Raw genomic sequence first — 17,944 nt, 5'->3', positions numbered from 1 at the left:
TTTGGACAGATAATTAAATGACACCGGGATGGAAACTGTAAAATTGGGATGTGAAAGTGCATATTGTACAAGCACAAACAAATGACGGGGGTTGTTTGTGTGGGGAGCGGGCTGAAGATGGAAGACAAAGCGCCTGATTGACACGCACCATTAAATTAAAAAGCCACCAAGCAAATTGTGTTATAATGCGGCAAACTTTGAATAATTTCAACATTCAGGGTCTTATCACCTCTGCTGGCAGTACACTCTCAGAAATAACTCGCTGAGGAGAAATTTTTTGACTTCCTCACTGGTGAGAAAGAAAAAAAAAATGGCTCAGACATAAATGGGCTGGGACACGCTGTCTGCCGCTGTGCCTGACACATTAGAGGCACAGGAAGTTTCAGGTTTAGATGACAAGTTCTGAGTTCAGAGCTAACACAGAGGCTGCTTTGCCTCTTCAAAGGACTCAAAGTGGCACACTTCAAAGGAAAAGACAGCAAACGACTTAAAACAGTAGATGAGATTGCACAACATGCAACGTGTGTGTTTCTGAATGCAGCACATCGGCCACACATCATGTTGTCTTCACAGAAGAAAGAAATACACACAAATACGATGAACATATCAGTGTGGAAAACAACATTGACAAGTAGGCTGCACCTAAGCAATTCAACTTGATTAAAAAAATAAAACCTCTTGGATATACTTGATAAAATGACAATAAAATAGGTGAGAGTATTGGAAATGTGCAGTTACGGGAGCTTAATTTTGCACTAATTAGCTATTGCCAGTGGTAACACAAGGGAGCCATATTGATGTATTATTGATTTGTTTTTTTGTTTTGTTTTATAAATACATTAAAGAGGGGAACAATCTCTTGTCCGCGCATTAAACTTCATGAAAAGTCATACGTTCTACTCTTGTTTGTGTATTTTCCAGTTTGTTTTTACATTCCAGAGATGTTTTGTGATTAATTACTTATGTACATTGTCATACAGAAAGCTGACACAATTTTGAAGTCACAAAAAGTGGAATGGAAGGTTTTAAAGTGTAGTTTAAAACTAAATGTGTACGTTAACAGAAGGGGTTTCTCAGCTTAAAAAAAACAACAGTGTTTTCCAAGTAAAAACTGAACAGTGTGGAGTGCATTTGTATGTCCTCCATAATCCCAACCATGACAAACAAAAGTCAGCATCCAGTTACCTATAGACGTTAGTGTGTAATTCCATCTGAGTATTGACACAGCTCAAGTTTAATGAAACCTAGAAGTACAAAACTATTTTTACCCTGATAACGTCATCCTTTCTTTGCAACATGGTGAAAGCATCATGCTGTGGAAATGCTTTTCTTGACCACAGACAGGGAAGATGGTGAGAGTGGATGGAAAGGTGTGTTGAGATAGAAAGAGGGAAAACTGTGTTCAAAGGGCTTGAAAGGGGAGATTCAGAAATGGGGAGATTCAGCAAGACAAACCACAGGAACTCCAACAACCTGAGAATCTGTAGCAAGACTTGAAAACTCCTTGTCTCCATTCGATTTACCTTCAGTTTATCTATAATCTTTTGAAAGAATGGGCAAAGATTTATCTAGATATGCAAAGCTGGTAGAGATAAAAAAAAAAAAAGCCAGAGGTAGTTCTACAAAGTACTGACTTGGGGGCAGATTGCATATGCACTCCCACACGTTTCCCATTTAAATTTGCAAAGAAGATGCAAGCATCCTGTGTCCTTTTCCTTCAACTTGGTAATTGTGTGTTACATTGTGGTAGTCTATAATAAAAAACAATATCCAACTAACACGCATTAAAGTTTTAGGCTGTAACTTGACAAAATGTGGCGAGTTTAAGAGGAAGGAATAGTTTTACAAGGCACTGTACGTAAATACACTCAACAGAGACATACTGTGTTGCAAAATAACAAACTTGTGATTTAAATAACTCCAAATGAAAACAACATCCTTGGACGTTTATTCACAGACAAGTGATTAGCTTCAATTAAAAATAATTTAACAAAAAAAAAGGCTTTCTTTGAAATAAATTCACAGAGACATGCAGACAATGCAACAACAACCCCCTTCTGACTGCTTCTTCCCAGTTTTGGGTGGGGTCCCTTTCACTGTGGAGTGGGGCCGCTGTAGATGGGGGGTTGGGAGCCGTCGAGCTGCAGCTTAGGCAGGGCTGAGCAGGGCTGGGGGGGCTGTTTGCTCGACAGCCAGTCAACTCAGCATGGGAATTTTCTGAAAAGTTGAGAGAGCGACATTTTGCATGTTATCAGCTGCACAACAAAAGGAGTGGGACAGTGTGAAAACATAACATCCTGCACGAGTTGACCAGCACTCTATTCAAAGGCTGCAGCATCTGCCTTCATCCACCTATTGTCTCTTGGGGAAAATAGGACTCACACGATGGATCAAATAGTCTCACTTGCCTTGTTTTGCTTCACTCTTTTGCACCCAGTAACCCCCTTTTTTCCCTACAGATCAGCCATGATTTCACAGCACTTTTTTTTCTTCCTCTTTTGAGCGATGCCTTGCGTAGGCGTGCCCCCAGCTTGCAATGAGGGTCAACAGCGAAGGTTGTTGTTTATGCCGGTGTCACAGTGCATCCATCAGAGGAGGACACTGTGACTGGCCCCAGGGACTGAGCTGAAAATGGCTCTGCAGTGTTGTAAACTTTGAATGCAGTAAAGGACATTTCAGTCCCAATCTGTTTGTGTTACTTTATGATATATCCTGCTGGTAGCTTTTACTTCAAAATACTTTACAACAAATGAAAGCTACATTGCAGAGGGAACTGTGAAGAGCAAAATTGTGAAAGACAGAGCTATGATCAGATGATGAGCCCGCAATTATAAACTTCCTTTCAAACTTCAAAGTGTAGTAAATAACTAACTCAGTACATCACCCAGAATACACCCTGTGATGGCCCAGACAATGTCCAAACCTAGGTACCATTTACAGTAGTGGACTTGAAGACTGATGTTCACAAACATTCTCTGTTCAGTGAGCTGGACTGTTTTGTGTAAAAACAAATTTCACAATACAGTTATTTTGTTGTATGTGCAAAGATAGTACAGATTAGAAGCGGTAATCGCCGTGAAAGTTGATTCCATACAGTATTGAATGCTTTATACATGCCACACTTTTCAGATTTTTATTTGTAAATAAAAAACAACCATTCTCTAGTTGTATGCCACTTTGTTGCAGTCAGACATTGGAACCCAATAAAGTACATTTAGGTCTGTAGTTGTAATGTGACAACATGCTTAGCTGGATTTTAGATTGAGTTTACAGGTTAAGTTTACATAAATGCACCCAAACAGACAAATATGCATCTAGTTCATGCTTCAAGCAATGAGGCCAAAGGTCAACAGGAAAAGGTCATGTGACAAGTAGCTGCTGTGCATACCACATGTGCTGCTTCCAATGAAAAAAAAATATGCCTGATGCACCAGCTCTTATTGCAGACTAATAAAGTACAAAACTTTAACATTTAATGGTGATCCTTGTTTTACATGTCTGCTTGTATGCAAAGTATGTCTGACAAAAATTTTATTATCTGTCTGTAACAGCACTCATAACTAACTGCAGCCCGAAACTTGGCACCTGCACAGAATGAATGCAGTGAGAACATGCACGTAGTGTTCCCTCCCAACATATAAGCATAAAAACAACACATTAAAGGAAGAAAAAGAACATGGATGGAATGTTTTGGAAAAATAAATTCTGCTGATGTGATGGGTAATAAACAACTCTACCAAATTGCTTTTGATAACATTTGACAGTCATGATTTGATTGATTTGTTGAGGAAATAGCAAGTATTACAAATAGCCTTCTCAGTAGATTTTCTCTCTATTGATAGCTTCTGATTCTTTTATTTGTAAGCCGTGTATGCCACATTCTAAATGTAGTGTTAGAAATGCAAGACAACATTACTCCAGTTGTCCAGTATATAGTATTTGTTAACAAATAGGTTTTGGTTAACACAAAATTCTGGATCCCATAGCCAATTTTTCATATAAAGTGCTTCATGTCAGTCACAGTTTAAAGACTAGGTGAAAATGTGTCACCGGGGGAAGGAGACTAGCCTGCGAGATTTGATTGCGAATCATTTTAAACAGGGTATTGACTGTGGAGTACACTGCTGAGAGCAGCAGACTCCCACTTTGATAATGTGACTGAAATTAAGTTGCTCCTGTGCCAAGATAAAAATGTAAAATTTGACCTGAAAATTCTTTTTTCTAAAGTCAAAAAAAAAAAAAAAAGGATTAGGTGCAGTGGATAATTCCCCAGACGCCTCAATTTTGGTATAAATCACTACCAGCCTGTCGGTGAAGACAATAGCTATTCTTAGAAGGGCCAAGACTAAAACAAACTTCTATTACTATCTCAACAGAGCCAAAGTGGTTCATGCAAACACTGTTTCATGAATCTTTAAAATGCCGTTACGTTTGCAGTGGACAGAAATGGATAACTCTACACAGAGGAAATGGAGGTTGGCGACTGTGCGTCATGACTGAAACACTTACTAAGACCAAAACTTGTAAACCGTTTCCAGACAGGAAAGTAAGGCAGAGCAAACATAAATGAAGTAGTTTAAATTAGAACCGATATGTTGAACAAATAGAATATGCTGTTGCTTAATTAGTAATATTTTTACAGCATTTATTTAGGCACAGAAATCTTGCACGTACACAAAAAATAAAAACCCATTAAGCTTTTTAATGCCCAGTGAAAATGTCTATTTACGGTTACATCTGCTTATCCTTTTAACACCCATGTGGGATAATCACATTTGTGAATCTATTTGTTGCTGTGACAGAACACAGTACATCATCATATTCACCCCAGCAATTGGGTGGGTGCAGCAGCCCTATCTAGCAGAAGCTCCCAATCAGCTGAGCTGCGGCTGAAGACAGTCACATGTCTTATCTGGGTTTGTTTGTTTTTTTTCCCCTTCCACGTGTCAAGATACACGAAACAGGAGGCGGGACCAAACAAACCTGATAGGCTCACTGCGTGTCACCAGGTTATACTAGGCGAAGAAGGCTGTTCTCTTAAAGGGCCAGGCACATTTATTTTTTTTCTCCCCCGAAAAACAATACAGGATCATCTTAAGAAACTATGAAAAGGCAGTTTTGAATCTGTAATAGAGCAAAGGGGTGTATATTTAAATGGTTAGGTCATCATGACATCTAGAAAAAAGAAAAACAATACATATGCATCCTTCCTTATGTTGTTTACTTGACAGGACACATTTTTTGCGATATTTGTATTTAAATCAATTGTATATAGTAACGAATTCAGCACTGAGCAGTTTATAGATACATCACTGACTAATACTCTAAACAGAAGCGTTCGTTTTTTTTTCTGTGCACAATTTTAACGCTTCCTATCTTAATATCTAATAAACAGCATACATACTAGCACAAATACATCAAAAATCAATACAATAAAAGATACAGCCTAAGATGCATTTTCTAACCTGTCAATGTCTTATTTGCATAACAACAGTGTGGCGCCTTTCACATTGAGATGGGCGGGCCATTTGTGACACAAGGAGGGGGAGAAAAAAAAAAAAAGGAAAACAACCCCTCTGCTGCCAGCAGAAGTCTGATGGTTGTAATGCGAGAAGGTGCACGGCTCCAACCTCTACACTCTATAGGAATCAAGGAGACGGCAACTCGTCAAGATACCACCAATAACAACGGAAAGCGCTTTTCCTGGCGGTGAGTGTTTTAAAGCGGTCGCATCTTTGTTGGAAGCCGGGGGAGACAAAAAAGTAACGGACGAGCTCGCGAGCACACATGTCGCGCGTGCTTCCATATGTGGGACCAGAGTTTAAAAACAAGCGGAGTGGGCAACCGGCCATCGGCATGCCCGGGCACAGACACGACGAGCGGTGTTGATAAGCGGATATCAGACTGATGAAAGAGGTAGCAGAATTGTATTTATGTGCTGGTTCTAATGTGAATTAATGTTAAACGTTCCGGTGTCATCGAGGGAGAGCACTGAGGGGAAAATAACGGGTGAGATTCAGCATCGTCCCGGCAGATGTTGACTGGTGTTTTGGCACTCTCTTCTGTTAGCAACTTTCGCTATAACAGTTATTGCTGACGGTAAACAATTAGCATAGTGTACACGACGTAAGGATATTCTGTGTAATTATCGCAGTTTCTGCTGAATGGCTCGTGAATCCGAGGAACACTTTGTCCGGTGAGAAATCGCCTTAAAGCGCCCTAAATAGGTTTCTTGTGCAAAACTAAGATTAAGCTAGTTTTCGCTTTAACGTGTTAGCGACTAATTATAGCTCAGGTCAAAGTTGTTACACATAAGTTAACCAGTTACAAAACTGGTTAACTTGTGTAACTTTTGTAACAGCCATTTTTATCCACCTGGTTCCTTTGTCAATATGTAATCACAGCCGTGTTGCTGTGAGTGCTGCTTGGCAGTGATGCATTGTCCTGTTCATGTCAGCGGGTTGACGCGCACCGGGTTGTCCGGATTTTGAGCTGCTGATGCGGATGCAAGCGCCACAGCTCACCGGTGGACCTCCGGAGACTCAATAGCGATTCAAAACAACTTGACTACACTTAGAAATCTTGACATGTTAGATGTAGTTTTTTTTGGGTTAGCACTCTCTATATCGTTCAGCCTAAATAAAATAATGAATTGCATCATACAATTACAAAATATTCCTTGATTTTATTTTATATTTTGGCAACAAAAAAAAGGAGAAAGAAATAAAAATTGGGGTGTAATGCTTTAAAGTAGAAAGCCTCTCAGCTCTACGTGCTTTTGATTCATGGGAGTATGAAAGCAGTGCGTGAAGAGCCGAGTCCTAGACCAGCTTTGCATGTCGGTGAGCACAGATGGTGCAGCAGAGGGAGCCACTTTGTGCTGGGACTTTGAGCCTCTGACCATCAGCGGACTCACTGCCAGGCCTCCCCTGCAGCCCAGGGGCAGTGTGTCTGCGTGTGTGTGTGAGTGAGTATCGAGTGTGTGATGCCTTTCTTTGTGTCTTCCTGTATTCTCTGTGTTTGTTTTTTTATATGTCTGACGCTATGGTAATAGTGTCAGTCCTCTGATGACTGCCAGTGGAAGTTCAAGACAGGGCTTGCTTTGTCACTGACACGCAACTTAAGTGCACATTTGGTATTGTTGAAACTTGTTGCTCAGCTTACTTTATATACCACTTTCCTGAAGAAAAAGTTAACACATTGTGGGATTGTCCTGAATTTAAAAGCAAGAGAGGTGTGCCCATCACATCCAATCAAATCAGTGTCATTTTATTATTACATTTTGCATATGAAAGGATAAAGATATAAAAGCCATATTTTTATACTGATGTCTTTTTATACTCCTCAGTGTTTATTTTTTGTTCATTTTCACCTGCTTTCGCTCCAGATATGACATCATGCTTAAAGAAACTTTCACAAAGGGAAACGTGACTTTAGCCGCCTCGCTTGGTAAACACAACACCGGTGCTTCCAGTTTCAAGTTTCGCATTTGCACACCCGTGCTTGTTTGTCTCCACTTACAGGACAAAAAAAGGAATTACTGGCACACTTGCCGGAGTGATATAACAGTTGTTTCCAATTTGGGCAGGCGGCCAACGAGGAAGAGCGAGCGCACGCTCCTGTGTCCAATAGGCAGAGTGAAACTGGTTATCTCCGTCATGAAACGGTCGTTGCACGCACTGCACTCAACTGGCGGTCTAGTTTAGAGTTTTGGTTTCACTCACACTCAGTTGCCACTGGGTGTGCGTTTGTAGATTACTAGAACAGATAGGCGTCTATCCGGTAACAGTAAGACTTAGAGAGACAAAAAAAACCAACAACAACAATTGTTGATGTTGAAGCAACCCACAGTGAATTTTCTGGCACTCAGTCTGGATTTGGCTCATTTTTCGAAAGGATTGGCAAAAATATGCTTGAGGAGAGCAGCAAATCTTTAAATCCCCCCCTTGCACAGGCTGTTTCCACATGATTGGGTTCTGTTCAATTTTATTTTGGCTTATTCTGCATCCACTGTCTTCATTTATGCATAAATTTAAATACCCATCTTTCATGCTTCTGAGATGATCCACCTCTGCTTGTTTGTTTTCATTGTTACGGCATACATGTAAGCTTCTTACCGGGCATTATAATGAGTAATGATTTCTTCCCATGTAACGCAGATCGGATGAGATCATTCCATCTGCCACAGGGCAAAGTTTTTGCTGAAAACAGGATTATATTTTTAGCATTTTTGTTTCCTTTCGAAAGATATCACCACTAACTAACGCTCATAAACACTTAGTCATGCTTGTATATTTTGGTATTGCACCAATTTCACGCCTAAAATCCTCCACTTCTAAAGTTTCCACGCTGTGTATCCCCACTGTTTTGTCTCCAGGGAGTTTACCGCTGAGGCGTCGGATGGATGATGAGGAGGAGGACATGTCACTGCCCACCTCACAGCTCAGGGTATTGCCCTTTGGGGACGTCAAGCAACACGAACAGTGGTCGAGCAGTCAAACAGTGGCCACGGTCACCGCTGCCGCCGTCGTGGCCACGTCACAGGACCACGGCAACCACGGCGTCAACGCCGTGTCCTGCAGCATACACCTGCAGCCTCACGTGCCCTTCAACGGTAAGGAGTGGGGAGATATTCTGACCCCTAAACAGGAAAAAACAAAGCGATAAATACACAGCTCTCACCAAGAAGCTCTGCTGAGTTATTAAAATAGTTTATTTTATTTAAGATTAAAATTTAATCTTGATTTTTTTTTTTCCCAACTGGAAAAATGACATTGAATATTTACACGACTTCTATAGCATAGAGGTATATAAAATAAGCTCAGGATCAAATAGTTCTTTTAAACAGGATTTTATTTTTATTCTGCCTTATCAAAATTACATTAGTTTTATAATGTGCTGTAAATTCATACCTAACTAAATTTAGATGATAATTGCATTGCACTTTCTTTTTTTGAGGGGCTTTCCTTTCAAGAGGTTCTTAAAAATCAAATTAAATAAAAACGACAACAACAATTTCATAGACAGATAAAGTTACATACCCACACTGAAAACGGCCGTCATTCTGAGTCTAATAGCATTTTCCCATGTCTAATCCAATCCGTGTGACGTCATGCTAAGTAAATTAAATGAATGTTGAAGCAGAATGCTGCTTGTTTGTTGACTCGGTATGGGCGTATGAGAGCTACCTGTTGTTCTGGGCTTAAAATCATCGCTACGTTAAAAACACCGCCTGTTGTGACCTTGTCGCTCATTGTAAACTAAGCAGTAATAGATGTCATACGCTTGGCTTGGTGCCACCCCTCCTTTGCAAACAAAGTCTGCTGTCCTGCGTGAGGCGGAATAGCAAGGCATTCTGCCTCACGATGACAACCAATACATTGTTTTTCCCTCTTAGTAGCATGACTGCAGATATGTGCGCCAGAGGCTGTGAGTGAACTCAGTGACAGGCCAATAAAAGCTGGTAGTTCACTGAGTGTCTTGTTGATTTAATTAGGTGCTTTAGTTGTATACCTTGGACCAGTCTTCTTGTTGATTTATGAACTCTTTATTTGTACTCTTGCTGATTTTTCTAGCTTCTAACTGAATCACATGTTACGCAAAAGCCAAAATGTTCAAGTCTAAAGGCTTTTATCGGCTCCTTTCCAGTATGACCTCTCCTTAAAACCGTCAAAGGTCAACCATTCCTTTGAGAATATTGCTCACTTAAGGATGCAGCTGAATCAGTTGAGTTTCTCATAGTTAGATCTAACACTATGCCTCAGACCTGGGTTGGAGGTAGGGGGAGGACTTTTTTAGGTTTGTGGGTTCCTGTGACTGTATGGCAGAGCAATCATAGCACGAAGACCACAAAAACATTCCTACTGGAAATGGGCTTCTTCAGGACGCCACTTACTTAAACAAGTGTGTTGTAGTAATTGCATTTAATTATAATTTTGTAATTTACTGATATTTATTGATGGTCTTGTGGAACAAGCACCAGAGAAAATAGTAAAAATTACATTTGCGGTAATGCTGTTAGTTTCATTATATATATAAAAAAACATCATTGATTGAAATTTATCGAGTCAAGAATGAATCAAAATTCTTATCATGATAAGAAATATTTGACAATACATGACAAACAATGCAACAAATGATCAACCTAATGACTCATAACATTTCTTAAAAACAAAAAAAAACAAATAAAGAAGGTTTTAAGAAGATTGATTCGATCTCTGTAGGCAACGCTGGATCGCCCTTACATCTTCCCGCTCAGTTTGTGCCCATGGAGGACCGAGGAGGAAGGCACATTGTTGAGGAAGAGGACAGAGGGGCGGAGGACGATAGGATGGCACAGAGGCCCGAGGTGGAGCCGATGGAGCTGAGCGCCGAGGCCCAAATTGGTCGTAAACTCCGGGAGATTGGAGACAAGTTCCACCAGGATCACATTGAACTGGTAAGCCTCAGCTCTCAGCATTGAGGTGATTCCACAATAAACCAGCGAAGTGCCTCTAAGATACAAAGTTACAGTATATAAACATATCATTTGTTTTGAGAAGGCTTGTGAGGTGGGGCTGTTTTGGAAACTGATGAGTAATATTTGATTTAAACACATATTTACGTGGTAAAGTCTACGACAAGCAGATAAACAAGCTGACTATTGTCCTGCCAGGGAGTTTTATTAGTCATGTTAATTAATACGTACAGCTAAAAATTCTTATCAGCTGCCCTGACTGTACTGTAACCGAGGCTGCTTTAATAGCAAGGTGTGGTTTTTGAGAAGCGGTTAAATGCGTAGTTCGGTAGAAAAGGTGAGAATTGCTGAACGACCAGAGAGAGACAAGAAAAAAAACAACAAAAACAAACAGCCTAGTTAGTGGAAGAGCAGAGTTTGAAGAATGACGTTGCAAAGTTCAAAGATGAGCAGGTGAGATCGATGCTACTGTGACAAACATTAGCGCGCAGCACGTCTGTGTCTGGGTAGACTTTGCCGGCTGTTTATACGCGCGTCTAAAAATAGATTCTGACTCACACACTTACAAACGCAGCCAGTAACATGACGGCTACCCACAATACCTCAGTTGTCCCGCCGCCCGCCTCAGCCTGTGCGTGTCTGCGTGTGTTTTGGTTTGCATGTGTGACTCTCTAGCAGAGAGAGATAAGAGAGAACTTTCTTTTATTTTCATGATTTGTCAGGCGTCTGAGCTCGGATTGGTTTCTGCCCGGTGGAGGAATATTCCATTGGGAGAAGCCTCACAAATGACCCGTTATTATATTCAATCACTTCCCCGTGTTGCTATTGTTAGACGTGTGCGCTTGCTTTCCAAGCAGGACTTACCGTTACAGGCCAATGTGTGGCTTTTTGCCTGGGCGAAGCAAACTTCACTTGCGGTTATATTCATTTTGAAGAAGAAAACCCACCCTGACATTAAGCGAGAGGGGCAAACATTCACATTGTCTTAATGGTTTAGGGAATAATAAGCAGAAAATAAATTGCACGCTGTTCTGCTCTACCTATAAAAAAAACGAGTGCAGAAAGATGAGCTTCACGAGAAACACTGGGTTACTGTTTAAATAAGCCTACTAGTGTAGAATTAAGGGCAATTAGGGACAATTAGGGCACATTTAGTGGTGCTGCTTAAATTCAATCCAGTCTGCTGGTTCTGCATCAAATATCCTGTGGCAGAGTCTGATTCCTAAACTGGTAGGGACCCTGATGAAGCGAGCACTTGGAGTGCTTATGCAACAAGCTGCAATGTCTACGGGTGGCAGTTTCAGTCCCAGTGGCTGAAGGGAGGCGGGAGATTCCCGGACGCACTTAGACGGGACCAATGAGGGCACATCATTGGTTAAGAAAATAACGGAGCAGATTCAGCTACCTGATTTCCTTTTTGATATCTGGATTCTGCCACAATAGTATCAGTAGTAGTGGAGGTTATATCATAGTGAGTGTGTGGAAAAGGACACAAATTCCCAGAGCAGAGCAGCAGATTTAGCTGATTTCATCAATTTAAAACATGTGATCGAACGCTTTAACTGTCTACACTTGCACAAAGAGGTCGATTCAAGGTTTGGCGTTGCTTTCTCAGCTGAACACTGATGGCCTTAACCGCACCAAAGTTTCTCTGTGTGAGGCTGAAGGCCGTGTCTGTGCGCTTCATTAGCTGCAACCCGTCAATGAGCTCAAACTCCACCGACAGCTTTCGGATTTTGCAACGTCTTTCCTGCACCTACAAACATGGCCTCGTCACGTCACACGCTTTTACTGCTCGTCTCGTAGTTGTTTTGAAATGATGCGACCAATGGGCTCCGCACACGGGACGCAACGGCAGCGACGCAAGTTGAACATTTTTCCAACTCTTGTGTCACGTCGCGACCCCACGCATGCACGTCTAAATGTACGAGCTCGAATGTCACCTCCTGCGTATCGAGCCCTTAACGATCAGCTGATGATGCAGAGCCCTACAGCCAGCAGCTTCCTCCCACCTAAATTCACCGCTATAGTGTAATGCAGACTTTTTTTCTAGCAACAAACTTGGCAGTTTTACCGATATATACCATTGTGTCCCATAAAAACTAACATTGTTGGAGTTGCTTCAAATTGCCAAATTTATCTTAATCTTAAGGTACTTCACAGAACCTCTCTTCAAAGAAAAAAAAAATCATAACTTTCCCATTAAAGATAGCAAATATTAGAGTTCATGTGGGTGATGTTTTCTAGATACAGGCTAATGTTGTGGAAACATTCAGCGCAGTTGAGCTAATCCTTTTCACTCGCAGGGTTTTACCTCACATGATGTTGTTCTTCTACTGATAAGTGAGACTCATTGGCGTTTTTTTTTCTCTTTTTTTCCCTCCTCTTGCAGTTCTTGAGGCATCAGAGACAGAACCTGCCCGTGTGGATGCGCCTTACAATCGGCCTCTTCGGCTTTTTGTTCCCAAGAGAGGCTCTGGTGCCGCGCCTGAGGAGAGAGCAGAGATGAAGGGACTTTTGAGCTGGCCTTTCACTTTGGCCTTTGTTCTCTAATTTGAACCGAGGACTCAAACTATAAAGAGATGGCACTGTAAGATGGAACGACGGGTTTGGATTTTTGTTTTTTGTTTTTTATAACTGAATATGAAGATGAGATGAAGAAGACACTGGTCACCGCTGGACGGAGACTGATTACTGTTTTTTTTTTTATTTTTTTTTTTATTTTTATTATTATTATTATTTTGTTGGTTTGTTTTGTTTTGTTCTGCCTCTCCGAGAAGAAGCCATTTTGTTTGAAGAGATATTTTGGAAATATTTGTAAGATGACCTATTTTGTACAGCAAACTGCTCTTTTTATCTGGTGTGTCGACTCCTGAAGGACCTCCATCTGTCCAGGGAATGCCTTACTCTCTCCTCCTGCCACAGTAAAATGCCCTTTTGCATCAAAAATATCACGCGAGAGAGAGAGAGAGAGAGAAAGCGATAAAGATTAAAGTTTAGGTGACAAGACCGTGGACATATCTGTGCTGAAGTTAAAGATGCGAACCTTTGAAGAAAGACTCAAGGCACATTTCTGAGTTATTCTCCTAAAGACAAAAGAAAGCCCTGTACTCACCGTTCACCTCTCCACATTGGCTCATCAAACCTGTCGGTCTGCTCAGATGCACGTTGAGAATCAACTGCTTGAATGAACCTACTTGAATTGCACGTGCCAAAGAGATTCCGGGCACGACGTTTAAAGATCCGACGCAGTAATAGTTTTTTTGGGGTGGGGGATCACGCGTCTGGTGCTCTCCACCTGCAAGTCCTGAGACCAAACAAGCACAAACCAACGCAAGGCCCAGAAGCCTCACTCAGTCTGGGATTTACCATCAGGGATCCGAGAACAATCACCTGAAAAGCTCTGGATAAAAACGCCATCGCTCTCCCAAACGTCCAGTCACTCGCCTGGCTGGACCGACAATCGCAAATTTTTGCCCTTTGCTGCACTGCGGCTTCGAGCCAGTCGATCGGATGTATTGGCAATCAAGGCGGGGTGGGGTTTGTTTCTCTCCAGCGCTGTTTCGAATGCGACATGTCTCAAACTGCCAGCTTTACTTCTGTACAGTTTAAAAATAACAAAAAATCTCTTAACGGACATGGGAGCACGTTCATACAACCTTTGTGCAGCGACTCACACCAACACAGCCACTATGTGTCGATGTAAATTCTGGAATAATATGTTAGAGATTGTTCCTTTTTGGCATCATATGGGTTATGGAGTCATTATATAAACATTTGAAGACACTGATTGTTTTTTTTTTTGTTTGTTTTCTTTCCAGGGAGTAGTTAGCAGTCATGCTATCATATAGACCTAACTCATTCAGCTGTATTTGGTAAAGAGGAGATGAACATGAAGTGTGTTACATGCTGTCAAGTTTTTTTTTGTTTGTTTGTTTGCTATGAGAGTAGCTGAGTTTGTTTCCTGCAAACACTGAACGCTGAGCCAGTTTAGATGGTTTTGATACACACTGTCATCTGCAGTCCAGAGCACCACAGATACACTCACTTAACTACTCCCTGAAGATATATTTCATTTTTGTTTCATCTGAAGTAATTTATTCTAATTTATTTTGTGCGCCACTGCTCAGTGCTACTGTACAGACGCCGTCTCGGCTTGTACAGTCCTTTTTCTCCTCGTCGTCAGGGTGCGTTCAGTTTTCAAAGCCTGCGTGTGAGTAGGTTGGACTAAAAGCCATGTGCCTCGTGCTCTCTCTTTCTCTCTCTCTCTCTTTTTCACGCGCAAAACGCCGTGAGTTGTTACAAATCGCGCGAAACGACAAGACAATCAAAACTTGCAAAAAAAAAGAAATAAAAATAACAAAGAACATGTGCCTTGTGAGTAAAAAGACCTGCCCCGACATCATCCTCATCAGCACTCGGCATAGTTTATCCCAGAGTTCAGCGGTCCCGACTCTCCCGTTTTCACAAATCTCACGTAAGCTCGCGAGGCACAGGCTCAACCTTTTTGACACCTCTCGGCACGAACGGCGACCTTCGTCACCTACGCTGAGCCCTCTCAAAACCAGAAACGACTTCTTTTTTTCTTTTTTTTTTTTTTTTGCAACATGCACTGTAAAAAGATTTCTGTTTTTTTATTTTCTTCTTTTTTTTTTTTTTATCTGTATACTGTATTTGCACCTCTCTCTTTCTGCTTCTGTGCTGAGCTTTCCCTCTTGATTGCTGATTGATCGGCCCGACCCGTTCGGGGTTTTTTTTCGTGCTTTATGAGCTGCAATCGAGCGAGGCTTTGAAGGAGGAAATGAGCCGCCGCGGTGCCCAGTATTGTTTCTGTTTGAGATGAGTTGAACAGCCGCTCGATCGGAGCCTGCCGTTATTTTTCCACCGTCTCAACCTTGGCTCAGGTGAGACGTTTCTGTTCAGATCTTCAGGGTCTTTGATATCAATATCAGTTTTGTTTCGGGGGAAAAAAACCCTGAGAAAGATTGTCAAGTGTTGTGATTTGGTGTTTTTTTTTTTTTTGTTTTTTTTTTTTTTATACATTTGACATGAATTTGACACACCGGTTGCTATCTTTATACAACAAATTTTACATACTGTTTTTTGTAAGAAGAAATAACTACAACATGATGTTTTTTTGGTTTTCTATGATTACAGTTTTTAACATATGACATTATTGATTTTGGATATTGCCAAGTCTGCTGTGTCACTCAGTTAAAGGGCTTTTTAATATATGTAAATGGAGTAAAAAAAAAAATGCATGTCCAACATTCCTGGAGATGAAATCTATATCCTAAAAGGTTTGAATGTAACTTAATTGAGTGAGAATCACAATAACGCTTTTTACTACGTGAACCGAACAGTGGAGATCTTTTCTTGAGACTTCTGGGCTCAGCTGTATCGTCTTCACCTTCTGCTTTCTTTGCGTTCAGAGTGGTCTCAAGGATTTCACACTCGTGTGTGTCCTGATGAAGTGAGACCCAGTCCAGATGTAGCAGTTTGTATTCTTTCTGACGAAAGCATTGGCTGTGTTATCTTTGGGACTGCTCTGCGTCTCCTGTGCAGACTTTTTTTTTTTTTAAACCACGCAGGACACTGGAGCGATGGAGGGATTTAGAGGAGGAGGACAGGCGGGATATTTGTTCTTTTTCTAGTGCAATATGCTGTACATAAGAGCTTGGCTCACCAAATCTTACAGTTTCTCTTAATTTTGTTCTGTTGTAAAATGGGTACCATTGCTGTTTTGATTTCTATTAAAACTTTATGAACTATTGACATGTTCTGTGCTTCATTTTTTATTTTTTTTTGTTCACAACAAATCCAAATCATGGCACACTTTTGTTGCAGTACTTTAACTTAAAATAAAAGTAAGCATCTTTCATTTTTCCTCGTATTAAAAACAGTCTTCACTGTCTAATCAGGCTTTGTTGTGGTGTTAGATTGGTCTTTATTTTAGGATTATTATTTATGGAAAGGTGTTGGGCTTAAAATAGTTAGTTTTTTATCAGTTTTATTGATGTAGACAGTGTTTATTGTAATTATAGAACAAAATACGGGCTCCCTCGCGAAGTAAAATAATGTTAACGATAGTCTTTTGTTGCGACATAATTACGTAGCACTAAGCTTTGAACGCAAAATTTAATAATGGCATTTCTAATAAGTATTACAACAACAAAACCTCATTTTAACTGGATAATAATGTTGGCATTCTTTAAAGAGCGATCTCTACAGTCAATATCAGGATCAAATCCCAGATTCACTGATTACAAACAACCATTAAAACACACACACACATATCTAAGAGCAAATTAAAGTAACCAGTTAACAAAACACTAATTGTTTTTGAACTGTGGGGTAAGCCAGAGAGACACAACACATATACAGGGAAGCAGGACTTTCTTGCTGCAAGCCAGCAGCTTTAACAACCGCTCCACTGTAAAGCCCTCAACTAAAAAAGATCAGAATAAAGATAAGTTGATTGCATGACTAAAAACACTGATTTAAACAAACAGATCTTCAATTTTGACACAGGTATCCACTGACAACCACGATGGAAAAGTAAAGCAAAAGTAATATTAGCTTCGCAAATATCAGGGACTTTTCGCAGATAACTCAGGGGGAATTTGTGGCGGATTACCAGCTCAAACATAAACAATGCCAACTATTCTACAGATAAAAACCCCAAACTGAGATTTAGAACTTCATTTGCATCATTCTCATGGAGAGATGTGTCCATTTCATTATGGATGTGCAATTTTTAAAGCAGATGCCTGACATGCGTAAAAATCTGCACTATTCTCTTGCTGAAAGTCTCTGGACTGAATATTTACTTCTATATCACTGACACGCAACATCTGAAGTCCTCACATTTTTTTCTTAGTTAAACCTAATAAACACAGATAAACATCTCAGCACCCTGAGGGGACGGGGTTGCTCCTTTATGTTGAAAGACTTTGGAACATTTTTAAAATACAGCCCTCCCCTCCCCCCCTTGAATCTGCCACAGCAAAGCTCCTGATGCAACATTAAAGTTTTCTCTTTCCCTTTAGGCGTGAGTAAAGTTCAACTCATCATCCCAGTTCCACATCATCCTGCCTCGATCAGGCGTTTTGCATGAAATTTGAGCAAGAAAACATACACAATTTGCATCCATGATGTCACTACAGAAGGAGAGGGAGGCGAAGATGCAAGTGTGCAGAGGAGGCTTTCCACACAAACGCAGCAAATATCGTATGTTGCTTCCTGCTGTGCAAGCTCGAGATTTGATCAGTGTTTTTCCAATAGTCCAGTGTAATGCAGAAAAGTGTTGGTTGAGGTAATTCATACATAACAAGCTACAAATAATGACTTTAAAAGCAAAATAAAAATAAACCCTGACTTACCGTAAATAAAAAATTTGACAAAACGTGTTTCAGATTAAAGTCTCTAAATCAAACTAAATCCAGGGAGGAGCGATTAGACTAGGCCACATAGGATCACACTCTTAAA

The 17,944-nt window shown here is 40.7% G+C and overlaps 1 protein-coding gene across 2 annotated transcripts; it reads left to right on the top strand.

Annotated features, from left to right (window-relative positions):
- Positions 1 to 5,550: 5,550 nt before the first annotated feature.
- bmf2 (BCL2 modifying factor 2) lies at positions 5,551 to 16,231 on the top strand. 2 transcript variants are annotated; one of them, XM_081602382.1, is made up of 4 exons: positions 5,551 to 5,709; positions 8,378 to 8,614; positions 10,224 to 10,438; positions 12,849 to 16,231. In XM_081602382.1, exons 2-4 carry the CDS (start codon positions 8,401 to 8,403, stop codon positions 12,963 to 12,965), a joined length of 546 nt encoding a protein of 181 aa, XP_081458508.1. In that variant the 5' UTR covers positions 5,551 to 5,709; positions 8,378 to 8,400; the 3' UTR covers positions 12,966 to 16,231. The 2 variants fall into 2 exon arrangements, with proteins under 2 accessions (XP_081458508.1, XP_081458509.1); XM_081602383.1 differs by lacking the exon at positions 5,551 to 5,709 and adding an exon at positions 5,746 to 5,916.
- The last annotated feature ends 1,713 nt before the right edge of the window (positions 16,232 to 17,944 follow it).

Source organism: Poecilia reticulata, chromosome 21 (assembly GCF_904066995.2).
Source record: "Poecilia reticulata chromosome 21, P_reticulata-male-v2, whole genome shotgun sequence".
NCBI lineage: Eukaryota > Metazoa > Chordata > Actinopteri > Cyprinodontiformes > Poeciliidae > Poecilia > Poecilia reticulata.
This window is presented reverse-complemented; position numbering and strand designations above follow the sequence as displayed.

Excerpts from the sequence above, each read along its gene's own strand:
- bmf2 (XM_081602382.1), top strand. The coding sequence starts at position 8,401 with ATGGATGATGAGGAGGAGGACATGTCACTGCCCACCTCACAGCTCAGG. Across the intron at positions 8,615-10,223 it reads GCCTCACGTGCCCTTCAACG|GCAACGCTGGATCGCCCTTA; the intron begins GTAAGGAGTGGG and ends CGATCTCTGTAG. Across the intron at positions 10,439-12,848 it reads ACCAGGATCACATTGAACTG|TTCTTGAGGCATCAGAGACA; the intron begins GTAAGCCTCAGC and ends CTCCTCTTGCAG.